This window comes from Macadamia integrifolia, unplaced genomic scaffold (assembly GCF_013358625.1).
Source record: "Macadamia integrifolia cultivar HAES 741 unplaced genomic scaffold, SCU_Mint_v3 scaffold459, whole genome shotgun sequence".
In the NCBI taxonomy this organism is placed as follows: domain Eukaryota; kingdom Viridiplantae; phylum Streptophyta; class Magnoliopsida; order Proteales; family Proteaceae; genus Macadamia; species Macadamia integrifolia.
Genome location: NW_024870458.1, coordinates 148,948 through 161,471, shown reverse-complemented (window position 1 = coordinate 161,471; position 12,524 = coordinate 148,948). Strand labels below are relative to the sequence as shown.

At 40.3% G+C, this 12,524-nt stretch overlaps 1 protein-coding gene across 4 annotated transcripts in view; it reads left to right on the top strand.

Annotated features, from left to right (window-relative positions):
• Positions 1 to 253: 253 nt before the first annotated feature.
• Positions 254 to 12,524, top strand: part of LOC122068794 (SH3 domain-containing protein 2-like) — a 72,707-nt gene continuing 60,436 nt past the window's right edge. Inside the window, exon 1 of one of the 4 annotated variants that reach the window (XM_042632701.1) lies at positions 254 to 632. In XM_042632701.1, coding sequence (XP_042488635.1) covers positions 573 to 632 — 60 coding nt within the window. In that variant the 5' untranslated portion in view covers positions 254 to 572. The remainder of the gene's footprint in view (positions 633 to 12,524) is intronic. The other 3 variants (XR_006137244.1, XM_042632700.1, XM_042632699.1) reach the window with 3 other exon arrangements.

The window sequence follows — 12,524 nt, the reverse complement described above, 5'->3', positions numbered from 1 at the left end:
CATTTGATGTGGTCAGACCTTTAAATTTATCGGGATCTGGCCAACTTGGTTCGGTCTGCCTCACATGGGCACTCCACATGAACCGGGTCATGTGATTTCAATTAACAGTTCTCATTAAAAAAAAAAAAAAAAACCATTTCACCAACCTTTTTTTTTTTTGTCGCGTGCTTTTCCAACCGCACGTGCAGTGTACTTGGACTCGTGTCTTTGTGCAATTATTATGGCTTAGCCAGAGTCCCGACAGTACCCCTGAGAGTTTCCCAGCTTTCACCACCCAATCAACCGTTACAGTCAGCAAAATGCTTTTTAAATCCGAAAATAGAGAAAACATTCATTCTGCAACATGATGTCCGATTCGAAACCGTATATTTAGGGTTCTTCCAGAACTTGTAGTATTGAATGTGCATGAGTTAGATAATACTCTTTTTTGGGTTTTTAAAACTGAAATTTTAGTAAGAATTTTGAGTTAATGATGATAATTTTGATCTGAAACCTATCCTGTCTCTTTGCTCTTTCGACCGTTATTCCTTGTTCTGAGCTGAAGAAGTGATATGGTTGACTAGTTGTGTACCATGGATGCCATCAGGAAGCAAGCAAGCAAGCTCAGAGAACAAGTGGCAAAACAGCAGCAGGTACTCTTTTTTATGGCTTGTTTTGGGCTTCTTCCCGATTGAAATGATAATTTGGTTTAATGAATTGGTTGGAATATGCATGTGCTTTTCTTTATTACTAATTTTTATGCAATTTGGTGTTCTTGTTGTTTCCACCACATCCCTTTACAGCTTGGTGCATGTTCATTCTGATTTTGGATTTTTTCCCCTTTCATTTTGTGGAAAAGATAGCAAAGGAAATGATTTCTTTTGTGGTCTTCAACTTCTCGTACCTGTTTGATACATTGATAGTAGTGTAAGATTTCTTCTTTTAGCCTCCGTTTGTTTTTAAGAAATTCTATTTGCCCCCTTTTCTGTTTGAAGAAAAAGGGCAGTTTTTTAGTAGGACTAGATGAATTTCCCAAAGTTTTGGAATCCAAGATGAATTTAGCGGTTATGTTGGGAACAATGCTTTACCTACACTACTCCAGGAAGCCTCACCCAGCTATTTGGGGTCTCTAATGCTCTACCAATTACTTACCCCTACATAGACACCCACACCCACAACATATACTAATAACACTACAAAACAATTGCAAAGGTTTGTGAACTTAGCATTATTGTAGAAACCCAATTATGAATGATGTTATGTTATATAACTGTTTATAGATAGTGACCTTTGTTGGGAATAATTCCTCCTTGGAAAACTCTAGGATCTTAGATGCCTTCATAAACCGGTTGGGCATCTCCACCTAATAGTTTAAGTTTTTAGGTTGGATAATTCAACATGGTATCAAAGCCATTAGGCCCACTACATTTCTAATGCACTTGTGTATGATCATCCAAAAGAGGGGCCACACTGCCACCTAAAAGAGAGGGGCAACTCTTGAGGGGTGGAAGTGTTGGGAATAATCCCACATTGGACTCTAGGACGTACTAGTTGGGCATCTCCACTAATAGCTTAAGCTTTTAGGTTGGATAATTCAACAACTTTTCCATATTTCAATTTTATTTTGACCAAGGAATGGCATTTAATGTATATAATTCTTAAAAAAAAAAAAAAAAAAAAAAAGCACATTTATACCATTATTGAGGATTCCCCCCCCCCCCCTAATTGTAGATAGTGATATTTACATTTACACTATAGTTCCTTAGTCTTGCAATCTAAAAACAAATGATATAGTCTATGACCAGAACTTTTCCTATCAAGAGAAAAGATTGATTGATTTTCCTACAATGGTCCTGTTTAGAGTTATTTAACAGAAGGTTGATTTTAAACCAGTTAGTAAGTGAAATTGTTTGAAAGGATGTACAGGTGGCCAATTTTGCAGTTGTTTTTAGTGAAATGTTTACTTTATTGAGAAGTTCATAATGACTAGTCCTTCTGCGACAAGGCACCAAAACAATTGTTAAATTAACTGTTGTAACTGAAAAAAGTTTTGATTGAGATAAGCAAAAGTCTACATGCATAGGTTATATTGCGATCAAGGATCATTGTTCGAGATAAACTCTGATATCTGTGCTTGTGAGTTGTGACCACTTCAGAAGAACAAATTCTATATGAACTTTCTTGGGGTGCTTGAGAATCTCCAAGGTTTATAGTAGGTTAAAGAAGAATAGGGAGACATTGGTTTCTTGTTCGTGGTTCATAAATGACGGAGAATCTATGATACATGCCTTTGGGTGTAACTATAGCATCTTAAAGAAATCTTATTGAAGCAAATGGTAGATACATGCCTATCATGTGTATCCAAAACTCCAAATCCCACACTTTCTGCATGAGCAGAAGAGGGTGTAGGACAATAGATAAACATTGAGGCAGTGACTATAACATATATGCAGAACTTGGGAGCTGCTAAAGAAATGCAGATGGAAAGCAGCACCTAGGAAAAAAGCTAATATCAAGGGGGAAATTCAAAATGTATTAGAGCCTCAAAAGATACCAAGGAGCAGGGTTTTTGATATATTGTGGATGCTCTTACAATTGTTGGGGATGTAAAAGAACATCGTGCAATTGCAAACTCACTTTAACTGTTAAATTAGATGAAAGTGGGAATGGGGAGGTGAGATTTTCAGGTGGGAGCAAGGATTAAAGTATCGGTATTGGTCACCATATCGATCGAGTAATTTTAAGAGATGTATCAGAGCGTATTGTATCTTTTCGGAGTTACAGAAGATACGCACATAAATGGACAAAATGCACATGAAAATACACTTTTGCATAAAAAAACAGTATAAATAAGAAATATATAACATGTATCATGCATAAACACTAAAATGGAGAGCACCGTATTGAGAGACAAGTGCATTTCAATGGATGATTTTTTATGCTTCAATCCTTTACAAATCAGTTTTATTATAGATTTTAATTGTTCTCTATGAATGATTCAAAACCCCAAGTCCAAGAAATGAAAGGGAGATCGATTGTGCAGTTATGCTTCAAAAATTTTGGAAACTTAAGTACCACCAGTGAGAAGAATAGGCTTTGCATCGAAAGTGGAATGTGTTCTATAAATAAGTATTTTAAGTATCGGTATGTATTGATTGTGTATCGGTGTATATCGTATTGATACATTAGGATATGCTTCATTTTTAAAATAGTGTATCGTATCAGTGGAGCAAAAGGACTATTTTCAATCAAATCTTATTTTTGAATTCTCTGTTAAAGTTAGGTGGTAAACATAGAATGGAGCCAAGATTTGGGGAGGGTGCACGACTAATTTTTGTGTAGTACCAAATGGTAGAGTAGTTTACGAGAGTTAGATGATTTCCTTTTTCTTGTAGTGTGAGGAGGTGGATGTCATTTGGTGCACCTTTATGGATCTCTTTGAGTGTGGGCTGGCTGGGGGGTGTTCAGTGGAGTTTAATATTTTCAATTAAAGGGTCTTCTGTTTATTTGGGTAAAAATGGATTCAGTCATAGTTGTCAAGGCGTTGCCTAGGCGTCCAGGCAGAATTCTTTGGATGGGCACCTTGTTGGTGTCGCCTTATTTTTTTGTCCTCTTGACCACCTTGGTTTTGCCTCGGCACCATGATAAATATAAATTCAGTTATGGAGGATGGTTCCAGATGCAATTTCTAGCGGGGTTTAGATTAGTGTTACCAAAGAGCGTGCGGCAATAAAATAAAATCCACCCAATGGCTCTATTCATATATGAATTCCTTTTTGATATGCTTCCAACTGGACATGTTTGTGTAGTGGCTTTGTTTCTCTGCAGACAGCATCTTTCTACAACAAATGGCTGAATCTGGTTCCCTCTTAATGCATGTCAGTTTGCTTGAAATGTATATGAAGTATCACAACTTGTACATTATTTTGTAGCTATAAATTATATCCACCCAATGGCTCTATTCATATATGGGTTCCTTTTTGATATGCTGCCAAATGGACATGTTCGTCTAGTGGCTTCTCTGCAAACAGCATCTTTCTAAAACAAATGGTTGAATCTGGTTCCCTCTTAACAGATGTCAGTTTGTTTGAAATGTATATGAAGTATCACAACTTGGACAATTATTTTGTAGCTGTCTTCTGTTTTTAAGGCGCCTAATAAATTTTCTGCTTATATCTGTGTTTTTATGTTTTTCGTCACTTGCAAAAAGAGGAAAAGGAGTAAAAGAAAAAAAAGGTAACAGAGGTGAGGAAACTGTAGAGGAATCCACTAATGCAGGAAATATAGATCAAAACAGCATACTTTGAATGCATAGATAGGGATTGAATGAGGAATCTTAGCAATGCATTGCTTCTTAGACGGAGATACTGATGAGCTATCCCAACCTTATTCTATGTCCCTTCCCAATTGTAACTTGTGTTTTTTTTTGGGTGAATGAAAGTATATTAAAGAAAAGAAAAAGGAAAAGTATAAAGCCAAACCACTAGGCTAACCAAAGGTTAAGGCCCCAACAAAGGAAGAACCAAGAGGTGGGGACAAAACAACCATCAAGGGGGATACAAGAAAACTAGGAGTGGGGGCAAATTACATGCCAAGAAAGAAGGGAACACTAAAAAAAGGGGGAGGGGAGAAACAAAAGAAAAGAGATTACATCAAAATTAAGGGGAGGAAGCCACTACACAAACATGTCCAGCTGGAAGCATTGCTTCTTGGCACCGGCTGGTATCCTTGCCTCCTTGGTACCCCCCAGAACTATCTACTCCTCTGGTATATCCAAGTTTGCTACTGTTTCTTGTATCATGTCCCCTCTTGGCTGGTGCCCTCCTCCTTCCGCTCCTCCCCTTCTCAACCGTTGGTCCTCTCTCCCTCCTTTCTCTCCTGGCCACCGTGGTAGGGAAGATAAATGCATCTGGATTCACTCATCCAATAGGATTTTTTCTTTTGCCTCGGCTTGGTCCTTTGTTCGATCCTTAGGTCCTGTGGTTCCTTGGCGTAACCTTGTTTGGTTCAAAGGCCACATTCCTCGCCACGGCCTTATTCTTTGGAGATGTTTCTCCAACTACCTCCAACCCAAGCCTTCCTCATCCACCGCCATATCCCTGTTCCCCCCTCCTGTTGCCTTTGCCCTCATGGCTCTGAGGACATCCCTCACCTCTTCTTCTCCTACCCCTTTTCCTCCTCCATTTGGAAATTGGTCCTCTCCAAATGTTGGCCTTCATCGATGCCTATTCTTCCTTTTGATAGAGAATGGATTTGGATTGACATGACCTTCTTGGGATCCTATATTTGTGACACCATTGGGAAGCTAGCTTTTTGGACAAGATTTGGAAAGCCATCTTCTTTGATGTTACCTCCAAAATCTAGTCCCTCCTCCTTAGGCCTGTTCCCAGTTCCACTAGGAATAGTTATATCATTGCCTCTTGGAACCTTCATATTGACACAATTCCTTATGTTTAGCCATCCCTCCTTGTTGGTTGCCCCCCTTTTTGGGATTTTGTTGGGTATTTTCTTGTCTGTTGATCCGGTTGTGGATTCAGTTTGGTTGTATTTGTTTGTTTTTTCCTTTTGTTTGAATGGCCTTAGTCTAGCCTCCCCCCTTCTCCCCCTTGTATATTCTTCCCCTCTTGGTAATGAATTTATTTATTCATCCAAAAAAAGGGAGGGAGAGACAAGTGGAAGATCCCAAGCCTAGGCAAGGTGCCTATTTCTAAAAGAATCAGGGCACCTGGCACACTTATAAAGGATTTTATTCCTCGCCTCAAAGGTGATGGCATTCCATATTTGATCAATAGAACGGGCGGAGGAAGTCCATCTCCTTTTATTTCTTTCCCACCTAATATGGTGAATTGTTGCACAAAAAGCTAACTTACTTACAATATCAGAGGAAATTTTGCTTCTGAATTCTTTTAAGATCCACCTTGAAAGGATAACTCTAGGGAGGGGCCAACATTTCCTGAGGATACCATTCCAAACGAACTTGGAAAAGGGACAGGAGAAAAAAAGATGATCCACACTTTCCATGGAGTTCCAAAGTAGGCAGCAATTGGGAATGGATATATTTCTTTGAAGAAGAAACTTTTGGGTGCGGAGGGAGTTGAAATATGTGAATGGAGAGGAACAACGAGATGTGAAATGAGGAAGAAGATGGAGAAGTAGAAGAGGGAGAAGAGAGAGAATCGATGGATGTTGGAATAGTGTATTGTGAGAGATAACCTCACCTACACCAATATATCCTTTACTAATATATTTACAAGGTATCACACAGACCTCCCTAAGGAGGAAAAGGAAAATAAAACATAATGAGATAAATTACAATACTACCCTTAGACTAACATAACTGATATCTCTAACACTCCCTCTCATGCTGAAGAATAAATATTATGCATTCCCAGCTTGGACAACAGAGAACTGAACTAATGATGAATTAGACCCTTTGTGAAGATATCAGCCAGCTGATTTCCAATCCTCACAAAAGGTGTGCATATGTAACTGGTGTCAATCTTCTCCTTAATGAAGTGTCTGTCCACCTCTATGTGCTTAGTCCTGTCATGCTGCACAAGGTTGTGGGCTATACTTATGGCAGCCTTGTTGTCACAATAAAGCCTCATAGGTGCCTCAGTATCAATACCCAATTCTAGGACAAGCCTTCTTAACCAGAGAATCTCACACCCTCCATGAGCCATAGCTCTAAATTCTGCCTTTGCACTAGACCGAGCCACCACAGATTGCTTCTTGCTTTGCCATGTAACTAGGTTTCCACCTACAAATGTGCAATAGCCTGATGTAGATCTCCTATCAGAAACTGAGCCAGCCTAATCTGCATCAGTGAAGCCTTCTATCCTTATGTGGTTATGCTTGGCAAAAAATAGTCCTTTTCCTGGAGAGGACTTTAAGTACCGGATGATGTGGTAAACTGCATCCAAGTGCCCACTCTTGGGAGCATGCATAAACTGACTCACCACCCCCACTGCATAAGTAATGTCTGGACGAGTCAAGGATAAATAAATAAGCTTCCCAACTAGCCTTTGATATTTCCCCGTATCAACAAGAGAAGGGCCAGCATTTTTCCACCAGCTTATGATTCTGCTCAATGCCTCAATAGGAGAACTTGTAGGCTTACAGCCCAACATTCCTATTTCTTTCAAGAGGTCTAGAATAAACTTCCTTTGGCATATATTTATGCCCTTCTTGGATCTAGACACTTCAATCCCTAAGAAATACTTTAAGGACCCTAGATCCTTAATTTCAAACTGTTGGGCTAAGTAGTTCTTCCGATTGACTATCTTAGTTTTGTCATCTCCAGTTACCACAATGTCATCAACATAGGCAATCAAAGCTGTGATGGTGCCATTACCACACTTAGTGAATAAAGTGTGGTAAGCCTGACTTTGGGAATATCCATTCTTCAAGATTGCCTGTCTAAACCTTTCAAACCAGGCCTTTGAGGATTGTTTAAGACCATACAAAGCCTTCTTGAGAAGACACACATTTTCTGCAGCTGAAGGGAACTTGAATCTAGGAGGAGTTTGCATATACACTTCCTCTTCTAAGGCACCATGTAGGAAGGCATTTTTCACATCTAATTGATACAATGGCCAATCCTTATTTGCTGCTAGAGATAAAAGGATCCTTATGGTGTTATGCTTAGCCACAGGAGCAAATGTCTCCTGATAGTCAATCCCATACACTTGGTTGTATCCTTTTGCCACCAGCCTTGCTTTGTACCTCTCAATAGTACCATCTGACTGGTACTTGATTGTGTAGACCCACTTACATCCAACTAGAGTTCTCCCCCTTGGAAGGTCAACCAACTTCCAGGTACAATTTTTCTCAATGGCCATCATTTCCTCAGTCATAGCTTGCTTCCACTTTGGGTCAGACATAGCTTCAGAAACATTCTTGGGAATAGAAGCAGATGAGAGAGCAATAGTCAATGCAACACCTGCAGGGGATAGAGAGTCATAGGAAACAAACTGGGCTATAGGATTAGTACAAACTTTCTTTCCCTTCCTAATAGCAATAGGAAGATCTAACTCTGATGTGGAAGAAAGAATATTACCTGACTGAGGACGGTGGATCTCAGGAGTTGGATTTAAAGAGGACTCTTGGGAGGTCTTCTTGTTTCTCTTTGTGTACACAATGGTCTCCTTATCATTGCCTGAACCTGAACCACCTCTTGAATGATCACCAAAATCAATAATATCCACCTCTTTATGTTTCCCAATGTCAAGCATAAAAGGAGAGATAGGCAATGGAGATAGAAAAGGGATCTCATCAGTAGCCTTTTCACCTCCATTATGCTCCCCCTGGAAAGGATGCTGAGGAGAGGCAAAAAAAGGAGAAGACTCAAGGAAGGTGACATCTTTAGAGAGAAGCCTTCGTCTAGAAGAAGGATGATATCACTTGTATCCCTTAGTAGTGGAGGAGTAGCCAAGAAAGATACATTTAAGTGCCTTGGGGTCCAGTTTAGTCCGAGAATACTTATTAACATGGACATAGCAGATACACCTAAACACTTTAAGTGGATAAGAGAAAGAAGAAGACTGAGGAGACAAGATGTCCAAGGGAGTTTTGGAGCCAAGGAGTGGTGTTGGCATACGGTTGATCAAAAAAGCAGCAGTAAGAAGAGCATTAGACCAAAAAGTTTTAGGAACATGCATGCCAAAGAGAAGACTCCTATTGACCTCCAACAGATGGCGGTTTTTTCTCTTAGCTACCCCATTTTGTTGGGGTGTGTCAACACAAGCTAGCTGATGGATAATGATATGGTCAGTAAAAAAACCTTGAAGACCACCATACATATACTCTCCCCCCTTTGTCAGAACGAACAATTTTAATTTTGGTGTCAAATTGTGTACATACCATATGATAAAAATTTTTAAAGGCATCATACACATCACTCTTGTGCTTCATCAGAACAGCCAAAGTAGCACGGGAAAAATCATCAACAAAAGAAACAAAGTACCGAAAGCCAAGTAAAGAAGTAGTAGTAGAAGGGCCCCAAACATCAGGGTGCACAATATGAAAAGTAATAGTCGATCTATTACCATGATAAGGATAAGAGGAACAACAATGTTTAGCAAAAATACACGGTTCACAATGAAAGACATGGGAACTAGGAAAAGAAGTAAATAAATGAGGTAACTGTTTCCTCATAACAACACAAGATGGATGCCCCAAACGTTGGTACCACAGCATCACAGAATCCACAGAACTGCTATCAGTACATCCACACACATAGGACTGAGCTGTAGCCAAAAAAGGTGATTGAGGTTCAAGTAGGTAGGGTCCTTTCTCCTCACGCCCATTGCCAATAATCCTCTTCATCACCAAGTCCTGAAAGAGAAAATGAGAAGGAAAAAAAGCGACACAACAGTATAAGGATTTTGTCAGATGGCTCACAGATAAGAGATTACGGGTAAGGTCAGGAACGTGAAGGACAAAATCAAGAGAAATGGAAGAAGTAACATGAATGCTACCTTTACCAGAAATGGAGGAAAGGGAGCCATCGACAACCTTGACCTTATCTCTACCAGAACAAATAGAGTATGTATCATAATAATGAGAGGTACCAGTCATATGATCAATAGCACCCGAATCAATAACCCAAGATGGAGCTGTGGAAGGAGCAGATGAGGAAACCTGCAAAGCAGAAGCTGAGGACTCTGGCACTGTAGGGGAAGAAAATGATGAGCCTCTTAGTTGAGATATGACCTTGCGAAATGCTGCAATATCCTCCCTAGTAAGGGAACTGTGCTCTGGCTGTGGGCTAGTGGTAAACCCTGTAGTAGCATGCTCAGTCTCAACACTGTGGGCTCTAGCTCCCCCACTACGGCCACCACGAGCACTACTAGAACCGCCACGAGGAGGTCGACCATGAAGAGCCCAACATCTATCTTTGGTGTGCCCAGACTTCCGACAATGATCACAATGTCTAACCTCTCCACGAGGTGGGCCTTGGCCTTGGCCACCACCACGCCAATCTTTATGAGAGCTAGTAGTAAGAGCGGACCGCTCAAGAGGAGGAGCATGTGCCATGGCCACCCGCCTTGTCTCCTCACTCCGCAAATAGCTACACACTTCATTAAGGGATGGAAGTGGAGACTGACCTATTATTTGTATCTGGAATGGCTCATACTCGGGATTCAACCCACCAAGCAACCGAAGAACCCTCTCCTTCTCAAGTGTCCAGTAAACCTTAGCTTCATCCTCAGGATTGGATCTCTATATTGATCACACTCCTCCCAGAGACTAATGACAATGTTGTAGTACTCAGAAATGGTTTTGTCTCCTTGCTTCATGCCAATAACCTTCTGAAGTAATTAATAAACCTTGGCCGAATCACCCACACGGTCAAAGGTCTTAGTAACACTGTCCCAAATATCCTTGGCAGTTTCTTTCCTCATAAACCTTTTTCCAATTTCAGGTTTCATGGAGAAAATCAGCCATGTCATAACAGTAGAGTTTTCAGTCTCCCACTTTAGATATGTTGGCTCATCTGGTTGAGGAGCCTTAATGGAACCTGTAATATACCCTAGCTTTCCCCTATTCCGCAAGGAAAGCTTCACAGGGGCCCAATCCAAATAGTTGGTTGTGTCCAACTTCACAATAAAATCTGAGTATGGGGGTTATAAAAAAACATAGGATTAGGAGGGACACTACTCGATGCAGTGGCTGAAACATCACCAAAGAGGGCTCCAAGGCCACTATCTTCAGACATATTGCAGATAAAGGGTCACACACAAGGTGGGGAGTACAAACTCTACCCAATAAATTGCTTTCCCTGAACCAGAAAAAAATTCCAACCACCAATCCAAGCAAACAATTCAAAGGAATTCACAACATTTACCTCCTTCAAGGTGTAGGATCATAACATAGGAGCTAAATACCCCTAAACATCATACCTCACAAGCAAATGGTCATCTGAAGCATCACAAATAATTTTTAGGAGTAAAGACACAAAAAAAAGGGCAGGCAGTACCCTATTTGGACTGATAACTTTGAGTTGTGGCTGCCTTACTCAAGGAGGCTTGTAGTGACCAATAGAGCTGAAAGTACACCCTAGGACGATTCAAATGGGCTTGGTTTTAGCTCCAAAGCTGACCAGATGAGAGAGGAATGGAAAAAACAATCCAGGGCTGGTGGTAACTTTACCTAGGCTTGGTTTCGGTTCTTGTAACCTGCAAGTGTCCCTTCCTTCAAAGAAAAACTCCCATTGGTGTCTCCATGGTCTCCTTGCATGCCTCCCTCAAGGTTTCTTCAATCTTCTTACATAAAAGACCCTTTCCTTGGATCCCCTTTGTAACCTAGGGTTCCGAAGAGAAGAGAAGAAGGAAGAAGACAAGTAGTTTGACTCTCAAACCAACCTTACAATAAGGAGCTCTGATACCAAGTTGAAATATGTGAATGGAGAGGAACAATGAGATGTGAGATGAGGAAGAAGATGGAGAAGTGGAAGAGGGAGAAGAGAGAGAATCGATGGATGTTGGAATAGTGTATTGTGAGAGATAACCTCACCTACACCAATATATCCTTTACTAATATATTTACAAGGTATTACACAAACCTCCCTAAGGAGGGGAAATTACACATACCTTCCTAAGGAGGAAAAGGAAAATAAAACATAATGAGATAAATTACAATACTGCCCTTAGACTGACATAACTGATATCTCGAACAGAGGGGTTTAGTCATAGCCCTCCATGCAGTAAGGGAATGCCTAGGGATGGAAGAACTAAACCAAACAGACCTAAACCATAGAACAATAGAAGCTCTAAGGCGCATCAGATTCCAAGCAGTAGAACTGGTGAATTTATTAGTAGAGTTATCTCATTGAACCAAATGCCCACTACCCCTAGGTCTGAAGTGAATATTGGGGAGCTTATTCCAAACCTTTATGAGAGAAAGAGAATTACAAGGGTCGGGAAGCCAATTCCCATTTCTCAAATGGAGGAAACCTTAGTAAACCTATCCAAACCAGCATCATACCTAATTCTATCATCATATTTTAAAGTAAGGACACCATTAGGATGCCAATTATCAAGCTAAAGAAATGTGTTAAAGCCATCATCAATAGAAGACCGAATTTTCTCAGATACAAAATGTCTATGTTTGAGAATTTTCCTCCAGGCCTAAGAAACATCAAAAGGATAAGGGGCAGTTCAAATGAAGTCAGACTTGAGGTATCTAAAATACACCTAGTCAACCCAAATGCTCTTCTTTTGAGAGGCAATATGCCAAATAAGCTTAACAACCCCTACAATATTACACTCTTTAACTCTACAAAGACCAAGATCCCTTCCCTTTTTGGAAGACAGATCTTACTCCAACTAATGGGATGCATAAAATTTGCACTCTCCTGACCTTTCCAAAGGAAGGAAGCCATAAGAGATTCGATCTTTGCAGAGATAGAAGCTGGAAGCCCAAAAACCCCAGACCCGTAAATATAGGAGTTTTGCATAGCAAAAGATAGAAATTTACGTTTACATAGTTGAAGTCTCTTGTGAAGCCTATCAAAAATAGGAGAACAGTGATGAGCAACAAGC